The sequence below is a fragment of the Ovis canadensis genome, chromosome 15 (genome assembly GCF_042477335.2).
Source record: "Ovis canadensis isolate MfBH-ARS-UI-01 breed Bighorn chromosome 15, ARS-UI_OviCan_v2, whole genome shotgun sequence".
Taxonomy (NCBI): Eukaryota; Metazoa; Chordata; class Mammalia; order Artiodactyla; family Bovidae; genus Ovis; species Ovis canadensis.
The window spans coordinates 49,924,047-49,945,345 of NC_091259.1; the positions used below are offsets into that span (position 1 = coordinate 49,924,047).

Consider the following 21,299-nt stretch of genomic DNA (forward strand, 5'->3'; position numbering starts at 1 on the left):
CCTCTGCCCTGCGTTGACTAGAATTCTGAGGAGAAGGGGGTGAGGAGGTGGGATTTAGTGGGAATGATTTCTGTGGTGGTCCTGCTCATAGCCCTAGACCCCCAGTCAGGCTGCTGCCAGAGACCCGGGGGACTGCTGGACCCAGCAAAAGCCAGGCAAGTCTGCTGTTCCAGTCAGCTTGCATGAAAATTGCAAGGAAGCTCCAGCCCCTAGTTGGGGCTCTTCTTGGGGGTCACCTGGAAAATTTCATCTTGGCTGGTGAGCAAAAGAAGAGTCCCACACCTGCTCAGAGTCAACTGCTCAAGGTGGTGTCAAGGGCAGAAGAGAATATAATCTCATCTATTAATAGAACTGGGTCTGGGATAGAGTCCTCTATTAGAGTGTTAGCGCACACACAGGACAGCCACACAAATACCAACACAGACCCACATGCGCCTCACAAAGCAGCTTTCCCTGGGAAATGAAAGAATATAGAATCTGAGAACTTCTGAACAGTAAAATATCAGCTTTGCAAGAATCACCTCATTCATGATCTATAGCCTCTTTGGGTTCATAGAACTCTGAGAAATTGTTGAAAGCTGCGGATTCTCTTCCCAGAAGAAATATATACAGCCCATGAACAGCACATATACATTTGCATAAAATTTCAGGCAATTTAGGACTTCCCTGGTGGCTCAGATGGTAAAGCGTCTGTCTACACTGCGTGAGACCTAGGTTCAATCCCTGGGTCAGGAAGATCCCCTGGAGAAGGAAATGGCAACCCACTCCAGTACTATTGCCTGGAAGATCCCATGGATGGAGGAACCTGGTAGGCTAAGGTCCATAGGGTCATAAAGAGTCAGACACGACTGAGCAACTCCGCTTTCTCTCTTTACAAACCTGATGGGAAATCTGAGGCCCTAAGAGTTAAGGGCCTTGCCAGTTAAGGGCCTTGCCAGGCAGAGTCAGGGCTAGAATCTGGGGCAGTTGAGTCGAAGCCAGAACTTGTGACTGCCCCCATGCTGCCCTCCGTTCCACTGTCCTCTGCAGCTCATAACCCTCGAGAAGTTCTTGGCAGGTTTTGAAAGGCAGGTCCCTTGTCCTGTCTGTTTTATAAACCTCAGGCTTGTTTGTAGGTTCTCTTTACTGGCTCAGATGTGACTTTGCAGTCCTCCCTTTCTACCCAGCCCACCCCCTACATGTAGTCCCCTTAGCAGGGTCTGTGGGGTAGAGCAAACTCGCCCTTCTTCTCTCCAGCCTGCCTCCGGGGTCCCAAATTTACCTTGTCTCTTTCAGAACGTCCTCAAAGGGCTAGCTGACCGGAAGCAGAATGACCAGAGGAAACTGTCTCAGGGCAGGCTGACTCCCCGCTCTCCCACAGTTGAGAAGTCCAGAGAAATTGCAATAGAACAGAAGGAAAACTTCGATCCCCTCCAGTGCCCGGAGGCCATACCCAAGGGCCCAGCTTCTGGCCCAGGCAGTGGTGGGAAGATGGCCCTTAACAGCGCCCAGCCTGGCCCTGTGGAGAGCGAGCTGGGAAAGCCACTGGCAAAGACAGCCAAGGAGGGCAACCCTCTGCCCAGAGGTCCAACCCAGGGCCCTGGGGGGGTGGCTCCCCAGGCCCCCCAGGGGAAGAGTACAGTCGGAGAGCCCACAGGGTCCAAGGTTGGCTCCAAAGCTGAGCTGTGGCCCCCGACGTCCCGGCCACCCCTGCTGCGGGGAGTGTCCTGGGACAGCGGCCCCGAAGAACCCGGCCCCCGGCTGCAGAAAGTGCTGGCCAAGCTGCCGCTGGCTGAGGAAGAGAAGCGTTTTACAGGCAAAGCTGGCAGCAAGCTGGCCAAGGCGCCCGGACTCAAAGACTTTCAGATACAAGTGCAGCCTGTGCGGATGCAGAAACTGACCAAGCTTCGTGAGGTGGGTTTCTGGGGCCTCCTGGGGTGGGCTGTGCATGCAGGTCCCCACCCTGGGCTGAGGACCACTGGGCTGAGCTGGGGTGGCTCTGGCCCAGACGTGGGCCTTGTAGAGCCCTAGATGTCCTCACCCTGATAAGCCAGGCCCACTGGGCTGTGCACTCGGCGTAAATAGCATCTTTGAGGGCATTTACCCGCTCACTTGGGTGAGGTCAGTTGGGAAGTAGCTGCCACACAAAGCCACATTTTGAGGGGAAAGTGGGTGTATGGAAGGGCACATGGCCCCTCAGTGCTGGACTGTGTTTCCCCGCTCCAGCCAGAGCTGATGCCTTATGAGCAAGGAGCCTTTGATGGAGCGCCCTGTCACAGACAAAGATGGGATGACTTTTCTTTCCGTCATGCCCCCAAGCTTTCCTCCCTGGTGCTTGTTAAAAAAGGGGCCTCAAATCCAACATTCCCAGCCAGGAAGGGCTACTCCCTCTTGGTGAATTTCTTCCAATATCCATCATGTCCCCAGCTTTCACTGGCTATCAAACCAGACACAACTGTCTGTCATGAGGCTGCCGCCCTAACCAGGGAATGACTGGGGGGTATCCAGAGATGGGGGGAGAGAGCCCTGGATGTGAGGAAGAAAAGAGGTTACTAAAAGAAATCCTTTCCTGAGCCCTCCTTCCCCAGAGGGCCAACCCAGACCACAGGCCAAGGCAGCCAGGACTCCACAGGGTGGAGTGACACCAAGGAAGCCAAACGGTCAGGCATTTGCCTTCTTGGGCTTCTGGGCGTCAGAGGCCAGGCCCAGGCAACAGGCCACCCCCAGACCCCTGCATGTTTCTCTCTGCAGCAAAGTAGAAAGAATCTGGAAGCCTCATTTCACTAACCACTGCCCTGCCTCTGACCTCATCCCCAGCCCCCACCACTACCCCAAGCCAGGGTCCTGAGAGCTGCTTGGTTGTGGGCGGCTGGCTAAAGAAACAGGTAAAGGGCGCTGGCCTGTGGCTTCCATCTGGGCCAGAGCTCCCTCTGCTGGCCTCTTCCTCTCCTTCATCCAGGAGGCAAACCACCCAAGTGGCCTCTGCTACAGGGACACTGAAAACCCTCTTAGAAAGCACAAGTCCCAGGGCCAAGGAGCCCTGTCCGGTAATTCCTCTTCGGGGCGCTGGTCTTGGACTTGGTACAAGTGTGAGGCCTTCTGTGACATACCTGGAGTCAGCAGCCCCATCTCTCCCCAGCTCCTCTGGTGAGGCCCCCAGCAGCAGGGGCTGCTGGCTTGCTGCCTTGGGGTGGCAATCGGCAGTCCTCACTTGTCTGGAGAGTTTTAACATCTCAAGAGGTGCCATCACAGGCCACTGAGGAGCTGGGGGCAGGAGAGGACACAAGTCCCAGAAGTGGGCACTCACTGCCCAAGAACAACAAGGCAGGAGGCTCCAGCCAGCTCAGAGCACAGCCATGAGATCACAGAGATTGTTTCCATCTTTGGCAGCTCCGTATACACCCAGGGGACCTTCCTTTCCCCAGAGCCCCGGGCTCTGCTTCTGTTTGTCCTCCAGCCTTCAGCCACTGTGTGGCTGGCAGCTCTCTCGCCCTGAGGCTCACAGGCCGATTTTAAAAGGCAGCCACACCAAGGACAATTCCTGACTCAGGGAAAGGGGAGCTGAAGCTGGGGTTTCTAGCACCTTCACAGGCCGGGAGGGAAGCAGTCTTCCTACTGCCCCGCATGTGTCCTGACTACCCATGTTCCCAGGGTCTGCTCCGTGAGACCGAGCAGGCACAGAGCATGGAGCGGGAGGGGTCCAGCCTGAGGTCACCGTCTGAAATGCTGTCTTTCTTTCCCTAAAAAGGAGCACATCCTGCTGAGAAATCAGAACTTAGTGGGGCTCAAGCTTCCAGAACTTAGTGAAGCGGCCGAGCAGGAGAAAGGTAGGTGGGATTGAAGAGACACTCTCCTCAGGCTAGGGCTGGGTTCATTTTCTCCGGATCAAAGAAGCTGAACGTGTAAACACCGCACTTCCTGTCAGGGCCTTTGTCCGCCCCAGTGGCCAGTGTGGGCCGGACGCCGAGCAGGCCCTTGCTAAATATTTGCAGATGGGTGAATGAATGAATCAGATGGTGTTTCCTGCTCCCTCAAAGAACCTCTAAACTTGCCTCCTTCCAACCAGCCCCTGTTCCAGATCCTGCCAGTCCTCCCTGAGTCTCATTAGCACCTAGTGGGTCTGGAACCGTGACCCAGGCCTGACCTTTTGATGCTTCCTTTTCCTTTTCCTCTCACACCCAGGATGTCACCAACTAGAACAGTTCCTCTTTTTGAGACATTAGAGTCATCACTTGCTTTCTAATCTGCAGTCACCACAGAGTCCAGACCCCAGCCCCTCCTGCCTGGGGACTGCAAGGCCCCACCCACCCTCTTGCCAGACTTATCTTCAGAAAGGAAGACTTGGGAGGGAGGGGTCTTTCCTCCCCTCCACCCCAAGCTCCCTCTCCTGACTTACCTCTCCGGACGGCTGATGGCTCATTCAGTCATTCTCAGCACAGAAGCCTTCTGCTTGAGGATTGCTGTGTGTTCATGTCCATGGTGCCACCAACCGTGTTGGAAGCCCCCAGTCTGACATAGGGGTTTCCCAGGTGGCACTAGTGGTAAGGAATCTCCCTGCCAATACAGGAGGCGTAAGAGACATGGATTCAATCCCTGGGTCAGGAAGACTCCTGGGGAAGGGCATGGCAATGTACTCCAGTGTCCTTGTCTGGGAAATCTCTCGGACAGAGGAGCCTGGCAGGCTACAGCCCACGGGGTTGCAAAGAGTCGGACACGATTGAAGCAACTTAGCACACAGTCTGATGTATAATAACTAACACCTACCTATTCAGCATTGACAAGAAGATTCACAGAAGTAAAATATCCAGTAATTTTTAAAAGAACTAATTTTTAAAAAATCATCTTTCGATGAGATCTTTGGAAAAAATATGATATAATCTCTACTTTTAATTTCTAACTTCTTTATTAAAGCAGATCTAAAACCCTAGGAAAAGATTTATCTTGAAATTTTACCCACAACCGCATAAATTTAAAAGCAACAACTTTTTATTCTCTCCAGTGTATATGTGTTAGTCATTCAGTTGTGTCCAATTCTTTGCAAGACCATGGACTATAGCCCACCAGACTACTCTGTCTGTGGGATTCTCCAGGCAAGAATACTGGAGTGGGTAGCCATTCCCTTCTCCAGGGGATCTTCCTGACCCAGGGATCAAACTCAGGTCTCCTACATTGCAAGTGGATTCTTTACTATCTGAGCCACCAGGGAAGCCCAATTGTTTCTCCCTAATTGGGGTAGCAAATATGTTTTTCAGCAGTCTATATATAGTTATATTTGTATTTATCTTACTAATACTTCTGAATTTTGTTTTATTTAATAAGATATATATATCTGAAGATTTAAGATTCTGTTACCTCAAAGATTGGGCTTCCCAGGTGACTCAATGGTAAAGAAACTCCCTGCCCAGGAGGGGATGCAGATTTGATGCCTGGGTCGGGAAGATCCCCTGGAGGAGGGCATGGCAACCTACTCCAGTATTCTTGCCTAGAGAATCCTATGGACAGAGGGGCCTGGCGGGCTACAGTCCATAGGGTCGCAAAGACACCAGACACATTGAAAGACACCAGACACTATTAAGTGGTATTTGCCCATGAAGTCCAGTTTCCTGAATTCTTCTCTAGTTGCTCTTTCTATTAATTCTCACTGAATCTTTATATCTAAAATATAATGAATACTCTTAAAAAAAAAACAGCAAGAGGGGAGAAGTAACTGACTATACACTTAGAACATATTATAAGGCAGAAGTAATTAAAGTGGTACAGTACTTATCAGAATAAAACAGAATCAAGGGCCCAGAACCAGTCTTTGATATACATTTAAAAAGAATGCGGTGTATGATTATCTAAGCCATGAAATAACAAGAAATATAAACACTTCTAAAAGATCATTGAGGTACCGTTGCTGTTGTCTATTTAGGCACTAACTCATGTCCATCTCTTTGTGACCCCATGGACTGTAGCTCCCCAGGCTCCTCTGTCCATGAAATTTCCCAGGCAAGAATACTGGAGTGGGCTGTCATTCCCTTCTCCAGGGGATCTTCCCGACCCAGAGACTGAACACGCCTTCCTGCATTGGCAGGTGGATTCTTTACCACTGAGCCACCAGGGAAGGAAGTCCCTTGAAAGAGAGCTTGGATGGTTATACATTTCTGGATCTCTCTTTTCCCCAGAGCTTTATAAATGCTACCCTGCATTCAGTGTTGCCAAGAAGTCTAAGACCAGCTGCTTTACAGCACCTCTCAATCCTCACCTTTCCCTGTAGGTGGCTTACTCTTTCTGGGAGGGTAGTTGGAGAAGATATATAGAGACAGATCTATATAAGATATATCTACATACACAGAAAGAATAAGATTATATATACACGTATTTTTTTTCTGTAGTGGTGTGCTTTTTCAGTCTGAAAATTTGGCTTTTCTCTCCATGGAGGAAATTTTTTCTTCGCTCATGCCTTTGACTCTGTTCTTTGTTCCTTTGGTTTTCTCCCTGCTTCAGAGCCACCATAATCTGGAACTATCTGGAACTATAATAACTATCCATTATTCTACCTCTCAATACTTTAATCTTTCTTTCCCTGTTTATTCCTTGTGCTCATCTCAGTTTCCTCCACTAACTCAGCTTTGTTTTTGTTTCTTCATATTGCCAACATATTGGTTAGATCTATATTTTTAGAATTTTTTGCTTTGCTTCATTATTTTTGGTCTTCAGTTTATTTTCTTATATTGTAATCTTCTTCCATTTTTATGCCATCCTCTAATTTCACCTCTGATTCTTTTTTTTCATTGGGGGGGGGTTCTAATTTCTCCTGAGTCAAAGCACTTGTGGCACACACTTTACACAAAAATGCATTTTTGACGCATTTCTTGCATCTCTGTTTCCATCCTGACATCTGTGTCCTGCATGTTTCCTTTCTTCTTTCCTTTACACCTTCCTCCCTACTTTCCTTCCTCTTTTGACTATTTTTGTGTAGTTGCCATGACATTTGTTTTCATGTAATTTATTTTTGATAAGAACATTTCTACTTGAAGTTTCTCTTGACCCGGATATATTGGGTAGATCAATTTTCATTGACTTCTTCCTACCTTTCCTGAGATCTCTGTCCTCCTGGCAGTGCTTAGTTGAGGATTGGGTATCTGCTTGGTGTCTGCTTGGTCACTGCCTGGAGAATGGGGAAAAGAGGAAGTTCAGATGGAGCTGTGGGTAGTGGTGGTTGTGGGTTGGTTTCTGCTCTTTTTCTATAACTTTGTACCATAGCACTTGAATTTATTACACCAAAGTGGGGGTATATCTTATTCCCTTGGGTGGGCAGTAGTAAGGCATAGATTATTTCACCAATTCAGGGTAGAATTATAGGGACAATCTGCCCGGGTGTTTATTTCCCACACTTGACCCATCCATTGCCAGCAGCTACTCTCACTCTTCTGCCAGAGAAAGGAAGGAAAAGACAGACAAAATTCAGAGAGTTTGGTCACTCTGCTATTTCTCAGAAGTGCAGGATGGGTGGGTCAGTTTTCAGCTGGGGTTTTCCATGTGTCTTCTGCCACTCACTCCATCAGAGGGACTTGTTTGATTTATTTTCACATGTATCTTCCTTTCTGGTAAATCCCTTTATATTGTTTGAGATTATCAGCTCTGGTAGAATACCATGCTATCATTCTGCTTTTCCTTTCTTTTCCTCTTGTCCTCAGTATGAAAAACAAACAGCCGCACAGGCCATTTTTCATCTTGTTGGAGTGTTGTTTGGTGGGGCGGAGATCTTTCTACTGCAGAGAAACTTTCTGAACATCTCTGCATCTGCCCACTCATCCCCTGGTCCTGTTCTCTTCTGGCTCTGCAGTCACAAAAGTGACTACAAAAGTTTATCACAACCTTACCGTTACCTCTGACATCTTCCTCTCAGGACTGATTCTTTGAGGGGAGGAAGAAAGGGTTAACAAGGTTGGGAGCTCTACATTTATTTCTAGGAAATTTTTTCTCTGGCCATTATTTTTAAAGATTATTATCATTTCCTGTATTTGAGAGTTGTGATATATTTTTAGCTGACTTTAAAATTTTTTGCTGGCTTTGTTGTCAATTTGGTTGCAATCAGGAGGGTGGCTGGTTCTGAGAGCCACTAGTTCTAGGATCACCATTTTAAAAAATGATATTTGCTTATTTATTTGGCTGTGCCTGTTCTTAGTTGCAGCATGCAGGATTTTAGATCTTCATTGTGGCATGTGAGATCTTTAGTTGACGCGTGTGGGGTGTCTTTCCCTGATCAGGGATCGAACCTGGGACCCCCGCATTGGAAACCCAGAGTCTTAGCCACCGGACTACCAGGGAAATCCAACGGGATCACTCTTAAGACAGCCATTTTAATGGATGGGGTTCTACCTAGGGGACTTTTCCAGGCAAAAACCCCCTCATATGACTTCCCTATGATTATTAGATCTTGTATAGCTCTGTCAATCCTGCAGATTTCTCAGGAGCCCACTTCTTCATTATCTCTCTGCTGGGTGCAGTGGGGATACATAAAGGCAGAGTGAGGCCTCTGTCACATGGAAATGTCAGAGAGCAGCAAGTGCCAGGGCAGAACTCAAGAGGTGACGGGTAGCTAAGAGAAGTAGCTACCTGATATGAGTAGAATCTCAGATCCCAAGAGGGATTGCTGGCTGCCTTGGCTCTGACAGATTATTCTCCAGACTTTGTTGGGTGCCTTGAGGGCCAGGAACATCATCAACGCTGTTCAGTTGTTGGAAAGATCTAAGTATGTAAACATTCTTCACCTAGAGCCAAAGTATATCTAATCATCTCACCACGTGATCTCGCTTGAGGAGGCTTCTAATTCATGATTCCCAATCTTAGCTCCATTTAGATGGCTACCACAACCTTGCCCATAGTCCTGATCTCAGGCCTTGACTATAGTTCTGGAAATCTACTGGGCCCAAATCCATGAAAGATGGTAAGAGATGGATAACTATAAAGTCCTGCAATGGAAAGTAAGCATTGTATGAGACATAGATATTTGATTTAGCTCAAGTTAAAGAGATTTGAGACTTTTAATTCGAAGTGTGCTATGAGCCCGTAGGGCAGAGCGAGTCTATGCCAAATGAGTAACTGAGGTCAATGCAAAGGACATTGCCAACATGCTCCAGAGATAAGAGCTTGATGGAGCACATTGGAGCCTCTGGGGTAGCAACAGCCAGAATGTGGGGCCATGGGATGTGTCTAGAGGCCACATTGAACAGCTGGGAAAATGGAGAAAGGAAGCTTTGGAGCTGTCTGTGAACATGAGAAAAATTTGTGGGAAAGAGAACACTTAACTTGTTATTTCTGCCTTCAGAGCACAGACCAAGGAAAGGTTTAGGAGATATTTGGGGGAAAAAAAAAAAAAAAAGCTTTTTATTGGTCCTGAGGCAACTCAGGACCACTAACTCACAGGCAACTATTTCAGAGATCCACAAAAGATCAAGGATCTAATGACCTTAGCCTTACTCTGGAAAAACCCTGTTTCTACTCCTGTCTGTGGGAATATGGAAGAAAATGCTTATTTCTAAGTGGGACACAGATGATGGAATTCACTTGAGGAAGATTAGTTGGGCAGCCAGCCTCCTGAGAAGCCTGCCAAACAGAGGGGACTTTTCTAAACATTACAGACCAACCAGCTTCCAATTGCCAAAAACCAATCTCAGACCCCAAACAAAAGAGACTGCTTGGTACTGTGGGGAGCAGTGGGTAGAACAGGGAACTTGGAGCAGATAGAACTGTTTGTAGTCCATGCCATTTACCAGTTCTGTGACCATAAGCAAGTTACTGGGTTGGCCAAAGAGTTCGTTTGGATATACCCAAATGAACTTTTTGGCCAACGCAATATTAATCTTGCTGAGTCTTGGTTTACCCTCCTGTAAAATGGGATGATTAAAGTCTAGCTCATTGGGTTATTGTAAGGATAAAATAACAATTATGAAGCCCCTGGCATATAACCAGGTTCTAATAAATGTTAAAGTTCTTCCTTACCCCCTGAAACAAATTGCCAAGAATATTACTGTGATTTCAAACAGACGTTTTAGAAGTTAAATACTTTTTTCTGTTCTTCCAGGACACCCTTCTGAACTCTCCTCAACTATTGAGGAAGAAGAGTCAAAGGGCGGGCTGGATGTCATGCCCAATATTTCTGATGTGCTGCTTCGCAAACTGCGGGTCCACAAGTCCCTCCCTGGAAGGTAAAATCGGGGCATGGGCTGCACAAGAGCCCACACTGGGTGGCCTCTGTGTTCGATTCTGGATGGAACACAAGAGCACCAGACTTGAGTTTTGACCCCAGAAAGGTCAAAGTCCAATAGTCCAGGCAGGGCTAATGTACCCAAAACAAACAGAATAATAAAGGGTCTGGTGAGGTGGTTCCAACTCAGAGAGTAGGTAAGGTTCATAAGCGAACATTCTTTTTGTAATGCAAACAGTGCCATCGAGAAGGTGAAGAGACAACCCTCAGAACAGGAGGAAATATTTGCAAAGCACGTATATGATAAGGGGCTTCTTTCTATAACATATAAAGAACTTATAATTCAATAACACAACATTTGTTAAATTTTAAAAATAATTTAAAATTTTTTATTGAAATATAGTTGTACAATATTATATGTTACATATATGCAATATAATGACTCACAACTTTAAAAGGTTGTATGCCATTTATAGTCATCATAAAATACTGACTATATTCCCTGTTTTTGTACAATATATATTTACAGCCTTTTTTTTTTTTTTTTACTATAGTTTGTACCTCTTAATCCCCTATTCCTGTATTGCCCTTCTTCTTTCCTCTTTCCTTCTCCCCACTGGTAACCTATATCTGTAAGTCTGTTTCTTTTCTGTTATATTTACTAGCTTGCTGTATTTTTTCAGATTCCACAAAAGTGAGATCATGCAATATTTGTCTTTCTCTGTCTGGCGTATTTTACCTAGCATAATGCCCTCCAAGTCCATCTATGTTGCTGCAAATGGCAAAATTTCAATTTCATTTTTTATGGCTGAGTAGTATTGACAACTAATATCTTTAGGTGGACGAAAGATTTAAATAGGCATTTCTTCAAAGAATGTGTATGAGGGGTCAATGAACACATGAAAATATGCTCGGCATCATTAGTCATTCAGTTCAGTCGCTTAGTCATGTCTGACTCTGTGATCGCATGGACTGCAGCACACCAGGCCTCCCTGTCCATCACTAACTCCCGGAGCTTGCTCAAACTCATGTCCATCAAGTTGATGATGCCATCCAACCATCGCATCCTCTGTTGTCCCCTTCTCCTTCTGCCTTCAATCTTTCCCAGCTTTAGGGTCTTTTCAAATGAGTCAGCTCTTTGCATCAAGTGACCAAAATATTGGAGCTTCAGCATCAGTCCTTCCAATGAATATTCAGGACTGATTTCCTTTAGGATGGACTGGTTGGATCTCCTTGCAGTCCAAGGGACTCTCAAGAGTCTTCTCCAACACCACAGTTCAAAAGCATCAATTCTTCGGCGTTTGGCTTTCTTTATGGTCCAACTCTAACATCCATACATGACTACTGGAAAAAAAATAGCCTCGACTAGATGGACCTTTGTTGGTAAAGTAATGCCTCTGCTTTTTAATATGCTGTCTAGGTTTGTCATAGTTTTTCTTCCAGGGAGCAAGCACCTTTCAATTTCATGGCTGCAGTCACTATCTGCAATGATTCTGGAGACCAAGAAAATAGTCTCTCACTCTTTCCATTGTTTCCCCATCTATTTGCCATGAAGTGATGGGACCAGATGCCATGACTTTAGTTTTCTGAATGTTGAGTTTTAAGCCAGCTTTTTCACTCTCCTCTTTCACTTTCATCAAGAGCCTTTTTAGTTCCTCTTCGCTTTCTGCCATAAGGGTGGTATCATTTGCATTATCTGAGGTTGTTGCTATTTCTCCCAGCAGTCTTGATTTCAGCTTGCGCTTTATCCAATCTGGCATATCGCATGATTTACTCTGCAGATAAGTTAAATAAGTAGGGTGACAATATACAGCCTTGACGTGCTCCTTTCCCAATTTGGAACCAGTCCATTGTTCCATGTTCTGGTTCTAACTGTTGCTTCTTGACCTGCACACAGATTTCTCAGGAGGCAGGAAAGGTGGTCTGGTATTCCCATCTCTTGAAGAATTTTCCACAGTTTGCTGTGATCCATACAGTCAAAGGTTTTAGTATAGTTAATGAAGCAGAGGTAGATGATTTTCTGAAATTCTCTTGCTTTTTCTATGATCCAACGGATGTTGGCAATTTGATCTCTGGTTCCTCTGCCTTTACTAAATCCAACTTGAACACCTGAAAGTTCTCAACTCAAGTACTGTTGAAGCCTGGCTTGGAGAATTTTGAGCATTACTTTGCTAACGTGTGAGATGAGTGCAACTGTTCAGTAGTTTGAGCATTCTTTGGCATTGCCTTTCTTTGGGATTGGAATGAAAACTGACCTTTTCCAGTCCTGTGGCCACTGCTGAGTTTTCCAAATTCACCAGCATATTGAGTGCAGCACTTTCACACCATCATCTCTGAGGATTTGAAATAGCTTAGCTGGACCATCACCTCCACTAGCTTTCTTTGTAGTGATGCTCCCTAAGGCCCACTTGACGTCACATTCCAGGATGTCTGGTTCTAGGTGAGTGATCACACCATTGAATTTTGCAATAAGGAGATCATGATCTGAGCCACAGTCAGCTCCTGGTCTTGTTTTTGCTGACTGTAGAGAGCTTCTCCATCTTTGGTTACAGAGAATAGAATCAATCTGATTTCGGTATTGACCATCTGGTTATCTGGGTCATTAAGACCTTTTTTGTGTAGGTCTTCAGTGTATTCTTGCCACCTGTTCTCCATATCTTCTGCTTCTGTTAGGTCCATACTGTTTCTGTCCTTTATTGTGCCCATCTTTACATAAAATGTTCCCCTGGTATCTCTAATTTTCTTGAAGAGATCTCTAGTCTTTCCCATTTTATTGTTGTCCTCTATTTCTTTGCATTGATCACTGAGGAAGGCTTTCTTATCTCTCCTTGCTATTCTTTGGAACTCTGCATTCAGATGGATCTATCTTTCCTTTTCTCCTTTGCCTTTTGCTTCTCTTCTTTTCTCAGCTACTTGTAAGGCCTCCTCAGACAATGATTTTGTGTTTTTGCACTTCTTCTTGGGAATGGTTTTGATTACCACCTCCTGTACAGTGTTCTGAACCTTGGTCCATAGTTCTTCAGGCACTCTATGTATCAGATCTAAACGCTTGAATCTATTTGTTGCTTCCACTGTATAATTGCAGGGATTTGATTTAGGTCATACTTGAATGGTCTACTGGTTTTCCATACTTTCTTCCGTTTAAGTCTGAATTTTGCAATAAGGAGATCATGATCTGAGCCACAGTCAGCTCCTGGTCTTGTTTTTGCTGACTGTAGAGAGCTTCTCCATCTTTGGTTACAGAGAACATAATCAATCTGATTTCGGTATTGACCATCTGGTGATGTCCACGTGTAGAGTCATCTCTTGTGTTGTTGGAAGAGGCTGTTTGCTATGATCAGGCAAATCTCTGTCAGCCTTTGCCTTGCTTCGTTTTGTACTCCAAGACCAAACTTTCCTGTTATTCCAGGTACCTCTTGACCTCCTACTTTTGCATTCCAATCCTCTATAATAAAAAGGACATCTTTTTTCTGGCGTTAGTTCTAGAAGGTCTTGTAGGTCTTCATAGAACCTTCGAACTTCAGCTTCTTCAGTATTAGTGGTTGGGGCATAGGCTTGGATCACTGTGATATTGAAAGGTTTGCTGTGGAAACAGAGATCATTCTGTCATTTTTGAGATTGTACCCAAGTACTGCATTTCGGACTCTTTTGTTGACTATGAGGGCTACTCCATTTCTTCCAAGGGATTCTTGCCCACGGTAGTAGATATAATGATCTTCTGAATTAAATTTGCCCATTTCAGTCCATTTCAGTCCACTAATTCCTAAAATATTGTTGCTCACTCTTGCCATCTCCTGTTTGACCACTTCCAATTTACCTTGATTCGTGGACCTAACATTCCAGGTTCCTATGTAATATTGTTCCTTACAGTATCTGACTTTGCTTCCATCACCAGTCTTCCATCACCAGTCACAACCACAACTGGGTGCTGTTTTCACTTTGGCTCAGCCTCTTCATTCTTTCTGGAATTATTTCTCCACTCTTCTCCAGTAGCATATTGGGCACCCACCAGCCTGGGGAGTTCATCTTTCAGTGACACTTCTTTGACGTGTACCTTATTTGATGTTTCACAATGTTAATGGGGTTCTCAAGGGAAGAACACTGAAGTTGGTTGGCCATTCCCTTCCCCAGTGGACCACGTCTTGTCAAAACTCTCCACCACGGCCCGTCCATCTTGGGTGGCCCTGCGTAGTTTCATGGCTCATAGTTTCACTGAGTTAGAGAAGGCTGTGATCCAAGTGACCGGTTTGGTTAGTTTTCTATAACTGTAGTTTCCATTCTGTCTGCCCTCTGATGGATAAGGACAAGAGGTTTGTGGAAACTTCTGATGGTAGGGACTGGCTGTGGGGGAATCCCGGTCTTGCTCTGATGGGCAGGGCCATACGAAATAAATCTTTAACCCAATTTTCTGTTGACGGGTGGGGCTGTGTTCTCTCCCTGTAGTTTGGCCTGAGGCCAAACCATGTTTGGGGGTCCTCCTTCAAAAGGACTTATGCCAGGACTCATATTCAGTGCCCCTGACCCCACGGAAGGCCACTGTCTACCCATGCCTCCACTGGAGACTCCTGGACACTCAGGCAAGTCTGGCTCAGTCCCTTGTGGGGTCATTGCTCCAGTTTGTGGGTTTGTCTGCTCGGTGGCTCTATGGTGGGGCTCATACAACATGCTTCCCTGGTCTGCTGCTGGCAGAGTCCCTGTCCCCGCTGCAGGCCACTGCTGACCTGTGCCTCCAGAGGAGGCACTCACACACTCAAAGGCAAGTCTGGCTCAGTCTCTTGTGGGGTCCCTGGGTCCTGGCATGCACAAGGTTTTGTTTCAGCCCTCCGAGCATCTCTGGAAGGTATGGGCTTTGATTCTAAATGCGGTTTTTCCCCTCCTACCGTTTTCGAGGTTCTCCTTTGCCCTTGGATGCGGGGTCTTTTTTGCGTAGGCTCCACCATTCTCCCGTCAATGGCTGTTCAGCCGTTCGCTGCGATCTTGGAGTTCTCAGAGGAGAGGGTACACGCACTTCCTTCTGCTCTGCCGTCTTTTGGGTGCCTGCCTTTCCTCACCTTTCAGTCATTAGGGAAGTGCAAATTCAGACGGTTTATCACGAATAATAACTTCATTAAATGAATGATTTACCATTAATTATAAATGGCTAAAATGAGATACAATTTTAAATCTCTAGAATAGTTGTGATAGAAAACACGTGCCATGCTGTGTTTAGTCGCTCAGTCGTGTCCAACTCTTTGCGACCCCATGGACTGCAGACCTCCAGGCTCCTCTGTCCACAGAGATTTTCCAGGAAAGAATACTGGAGTGGGTTGCCGTGCCCTCCTCCAGGGGATTTTCCCAACCCAGGAATCGAACCCAGGTCTCCCACATCGCAGGCCGATTCCTTATCGACTGTGCCACCAGGGAAGCCCAATAAAAAACATGGGCAGTAGCAAGTGTTGGTGAGGATGTGGAAGAATTGAAATTCTCAGTAAAATGGTATAGCCACTTTGAATAACAATTCCTCGAAAAGTTAAACATACAGTTATCATATGCCCCAGCAATTCCAGTCCTACATATACAGCAGAGATGAAAATATGTGCCCACACAAAAACTGGAATGTGAATGTTCAGCAACAAGTACTTTTCATAATAGCTAAAAATGGAAGCAAACCAAATGCCTATCAGCTAATAAACAGATAAGTAACATCTGATATATCTGTAGAATAGAATACTATTCAGCCATAAAAATGAAGTATTTGTGTATGCTACCAGGTGGATGAACTTTGAAAACACTATGGTAAGTGAAAGAAGTCACGTGTTGTATGACTCCATTTATATGAGATATCCAGGATAGGGACATCCATAGAGGCAAAGCAGATTAGTGGTTGTCTAGGGCTCAGGATAGGGGTTGGGAGACTGACTGCTAACTGGTTCAGAGTTCCTCTTGGGGGTGATTAAAAAGTTCTAAGGTCGACTGTAATGATGTTTGTACAGTTCTATGAATATACTAAAACTACTGAATTACACATGTAAGAGAATGAAAAAGAGGGAAGAACATGAATGCAAAGGCCCTGGGGCCACATGAGATGAGCGCGTTTGAAGAGGAAGCAGCCCTCATGGCTGAGAAAGACAGTCTGGTAGGGGACAGTTCACAGCGGCCCTTGATTTTACTCTAAGGCCTTTTAAGGCAGTTTGAATTCTGAGGCACACTATGATACCCAAACTTGTCTCCTCATACGTCACCGCCTTTTTGGAGGGGTAATGGCTTTGCCCCCTTGCCTGCCAGTGGCAGTTCATGAGGTAGAGCTCTCTGCTTTGGGAGCTGGCCTTGTCATGCAGTTTCTTTACCTAAATAACACCTCTGTGAGCCCTCAAAGCCTTGTACATTTAAAAAAAAAAAAAATGTGTTCTATAGCCAAAAAAAAAAAAAAAAAGCAGCCAATGAGCAATCAAGGTTGAAAAATAAGTTTGGTTAATAATTGATGAAAATATGTAATTTTCACATAATGTTCAAAGTCAAGAGTCAAAGGTAAGCTCAATAAGTTTTGTTACACCATTTAAGCAAGACGTGCATGCTCTATAGGAGAGTTGAGATTGTTGGCTGGCCCCCAGAGGAAAGGGCCTGACGGATGGGGCTGTGGCAAGAATTGCAAGCATCCAACATCTTTGCACTTGTTTATCTCATGCTCTGTACTCTGCTGACTGGATGGCCATGGGGTCTTGTTGTCTCATCCTGACAGGAAGGTTCTCATAGTCCCTTGTCAGGGGTGAGAACCAGCCCCTTGCAGAGACTGCTGACCCCTACCTTTGCTCTCAGGGTCCCTCCACACCCGTCAAAGGGAGGAAGCTGTGTTTCCTGAGAGCCTTATCGATGGCACACTGTGTTGCCAAGTCCTGTGACGCCCGTGGGACCCCTCCTCGTCCTCCCTCCCCAGCACAGGAAAGGGCCCATGTGTTATTTACGTTGTCCAGGTTTCTGAGCTGGGCTAGCTGCAGTCACCGGCCAGAGTGGTGGCTGAGTGAGCGTGCAGAGTGGAGGGTGCTTGCTGGGGGAACCACGCCTTCTGCACCAGCTGGGACTTTCTCGCCTGATCTGATTCCAGCCATCAGAGGAGGCCCTGGGTAGGGAGAAGAGCTCGGCCACTCTTTCCTGCCATTCATTCTCTGACTCACATTCTCCCTTGTCACAGTCCTCAGGGGCAAGAGAAGGGCCAGGCTTTACAGGCCTGAGCAGCCCCAGAAAAATGACAATGGCTGTTCAGATGTGTACAGCTCATAAACTACATAGCTTGTGTATTTGCTCATTAAGACTTCACAACACGCCTGTTAGTCATAGTAGTAGTCAACATCTCCTGAGTGCCCACCACGTGTAGACATCACATGTAGATACACACATGTACACATACACATACATACATGCATATGCTTGTATACATACATACACATAAACAATTGTGTAGATGTCATGTATGTATGAATATAAACCCACATATATATGCATTTATTGTATATATATATTTACATACATACATGTATTCCTTATAAGATTCCTGCAAGATAGATATTATTCCCATTTTATAGATGAGCAAACTTAGATTGAAGAGCTCACCCAAAGTCACTGTTCGTGGAGGCACTTGGAGAGCACTGAGCCCAGAACCTAATATTTTCCAGCACACTTCCTCTGTAGGAGTCAGCGTCCGGGCAGTCTCGCAGGTTATAGAACTCACGCAAAGTGCACCCTGCATCTTCTCCATCTCGCCAGCCCTGCTTACTCCAATTACTGGAAACACCTGGTCTGCTGGTTGGTCAAAGGCACCTTTGGGTTTATTTCATGGGTTGGACAAAGTTCATTTCGGTGTCTTTTTCTTTTTCACAGTGCCCCTCCACTTACTGAAAAGGAAGTCGAGGTAAGTAATTCCAGTGCTTTATGAAATTGAGTACTTGGGCATGAGTGGGTTTATTCAAAACATTTCCTTCTCCAGCCTCTACTCCTGACATTTTCACACACACATGAGAACAAGTGACCCTGGAGGAAATATGGGCACTGTGATCAGACACATTGAACCAGCCATCCTCCCGACCCCACCCCAGTTAATGGAAGATTTTAACAACTTTGGTCAGGGATAAGAAGGTAATCGGAAGTCCCACATTTCTTCAAAGATTGTTTTCTTTAAAAGCATGACTTAGGTACACAAAGTCAGCTGGGAGGCTGCTGAGTGAATCAAATTTTTAAATTATTAAAATAAGGTCAGATTTCATGTTTCAAACTTTGGAAGATGAAGGTGCTTTCCTTCTAAGTGTTTCAGACATAAGGAAGCCAGTTCAGCCATGGTGAGAGACTGTGAGGGCAGCTCTCACCTCGACTGATCCCCCCAGGGCCTCCTCATCTCTGTCAAGATGCTGTCCCAGTGGGGGCGGCGAGAGAGCTAAGAGGCATTTCATCCTGGTGAAGGGGTAGATGGACAAAGAAAATGCATCAGAGGTGAGACAGCGAGGACCTCCAACACCAGCAGTAGTTTGTTTCCATGACAATTATGTCGGTGCTGACGGAAGGGAGCAAGAACATAGATGATTCCAGAATCTTTTCACTGCAGGTCAGGAGGATGGCAGGTTTTACAGTCTTATAGCATGGTTTACCCCTGATAACAAGAAAGCGAACATACCCTTCCTGAGACTCCGTGGACCACATAAGCAGAGAGAGAGAGAGAGAGAGACAATGTGAAATTTGGCACAGATAGTAACAATTGCCTGGCACACAGACAGGGCGCTTACAGCCCATGACACACACATGTCCATGCTTTCAACTGACCCTCTCATCAGCTCTGAGAAACAGGTAGAGTAGGAAGCAGAACAAAGGAGGAAACTAAGGGATTAAATGACTCATCTGAGATCCCAGACCCAGTGCTTAGCAGAACCAATATTTGGATCCTCGTCTTCTGACTGAATTTAGGGCACTTTATATTGCACTGCCTTTCAAGGGGATAACCCAGGTATAGAGAACAAAACATTGACCATTACTGATAAACTTGATTGAGGTTTGGGCAGGACAGAAAATCCCCACCCACTCACGTTGGTGGCGATGGCCATGGGTGGTTTGGTTAACAGTGCGCTCCTGTCCTCGGTGTGTACTGACACAACCTGTGGTCAGCACAGTGGAAAGAACACAGGCTTTGCAGTCAGAGAGTCTGAGGCTGAATCCTGTCTCTGCTATGCCCTGGTGGCCCATTGAGCCAATTAATGACCTCTCTCGGTCTCCGTCTCTTTACCCATAAAGTGGACACAGCAGTTCCTGACAACAGGATGTGGTTGAGGGATGAATGAGCTAAGGTGCATGAAAGGCCTGGCCGTGCTGGCGCAGAGCAGACGTTTGATACAGAGAAGACTTCAGTGTTGCTCTCATCATCTCATTGAGTGGCTCAGGGTTTTCGGTTCTCCATCTGGAGAGGTCTACCCACCGTGGACCATGTTACATGAACCGCAGATGCTCAGGCAGAATCAGCTCGCCTGAAATGGAAATCTGCTACCACTTGATGCAGGCAAGGCACATGAAGGCCATTGTTTATTTCCCGTGTGGAATCCATCTGTCTGTCTCTCCTCTCCAGCAGTTTCCTACTAGCCCAGGAATTCCATGTGTGATGAACCCCACCTTTCAAAGTTCATTCACGCAGGCTGCACTTTTGGCATGGAATACTGTTTCCAAAAAGCTTCTCCTAACACAGTCATACCTGTTTTTTTTAATCTCCTGGCAGCTTCTAAGAGCTGCTTTCAATGTAGGATTTGGAATATTCAGGTAAGATGCTGATTGAAATGTGCTTTGGATTAGCAGGCTTACATCTCAAGTGGGGTTTCTTTAAATATGGTAGTTTCATGCAAAACCTCCAAAACTCACGTGCCATAAATCTTAGCATGAATCCAAATTGCTTACACAGCCAGCTACGTTGGCCCGAGTTTATCTAAACCCAAATACAGGATGTTATTTTCTTGACATTTAGGAAAAAGCAAAGTGTTACTCTCTTATTGTTTATCAGTAAAATGTGTTTGGTCTTCTGGTCCTGAGAAGGAACTAGTACAGATCTCAGGTTGCTATCTCACCATCTTTTGTGCAGTTTGCTCCATGAAGGGAGAGTCTCACTTGTACTTGGCTGCTTTGGGTGGGCTGGTTCCACGAGGTGATGTAAATGTTCATGCAAAACCTCACCGGCAGCTTTGCTCCCTCCAGTACCTCCTCCTAGCGCTTCTTCCACATTCTTGTTCCCAACAGAACGTGTTTGTACAACTGTCCTTGGCCTTTAGAAATGACAGCTACACCCTGGAATCTAGAATTAACCAGGCAGAAAGGGAACGCAACCTGACGGAGGAAAACACAGAGAAGGAACTGGAAAACTTCAAAGCTTCCATTACGGTAATTGCAAAGCCTGACTGGAGAACCCTTGCAGGAGGGACTGTCCCCCAGGACTGGGCCAGGTGTCCTGCTTTTCTTAGTCACCAAGAAGAGTCTCATAAAATGAGAAATGGGGCTGAGGCCCTTAGCCAAGCAGAATCTTCTTCAGAGAGCCGAGACTGAGATCCTGAAAACCTGGTTACCTCAGGGCTGTGTGTAAGGCCTTTGAGCCCTCAGCAGCTTTTCAGGAAGGGGGCTGGGTGACCTGGGATGGCAGAGGGAGCACCTTGGAGACCAGAGACCCGGATGCGATTGCCTTCCTCTGGCCTGGCCAGGTATATAGTGTCCACACTGGGCTTCTCCAACCCCAGAAACAGCTGCAGCTGGTGGCCTACAGAGGCCTCTCCTCTCGGTCAGGACAGCACAAGTCAAGTCTTGGTCTGCGAGGACCCCAGGTGATGTTCCTTCTCCCTCCCCAGTCCTCAGCTTCCCTCTGGCACCACTGTGAGCACCGGGAGACCTACCAGAAGCTGCTGGAGGACATTGCTGTCCTGCACCGCCTGGCTGCCCGCCTCTCTAGCCGTGCCGAGATGGTGGGGGCCGTCCGCCAGGTGAGCTCTGCTCTGCCTCTGGTAACTGGGGCTGCAATGTAGGCACTGACAGCTGCAAACACCACTGACTGATGCCTTCCTCTGGGCCAGACATCCTATGTCCCCAATTGCAATTGTTTCAGAGTATTTTTGGCAGACCACTAAACCCTTGAGGT

The 21,299-nt window shown here is 46.3% G+C and overlaps 1 protein-coding gene across 10 annotated transcripts in view; it reads left to right on the forward strand.

Annotated features, from left to right (window-relative positions):
• The window catches only part of IRAG1 (inositol 1,4,5-triphosphate receptor associated 1), a 119,010-nt gene that overhangs the window by 67,155 nt on the left and 30,556 nt on the right, over window positions 1–21,299 (forward strand). For all 10 annotated transcript variants that reach the window (XM_069554387.1, XM_069554388.1, XM_069554396.1 and 7 more), the window contains 6 exons: window positions 1,276–1,893; window positions 3,728–3,806; window positions 10,052–10,175; window positions 18,029–18,059; window positions 20,414–20,554; window positions 21,013–21,144. In XM_069554387.1, coding sequence (XP_069410488.1) covers window positions 1,276–1,893; window positions 3,728–3,806; window positions 10,052–10,175; window positions 18,029–18,059; window positions 20,414–20,554; window positions 21,013–21,144 — 1,125 coding nt within the window. The remainder of the gene's footprint in view (window positions 1–1,275; window positions 1,894–3,727; window positions 3,807–10,051; window positions 10,176–18,028; window positions 18,060–20,413; window positions 20,555–21,012; window positions 21,145–21,299) is intronic.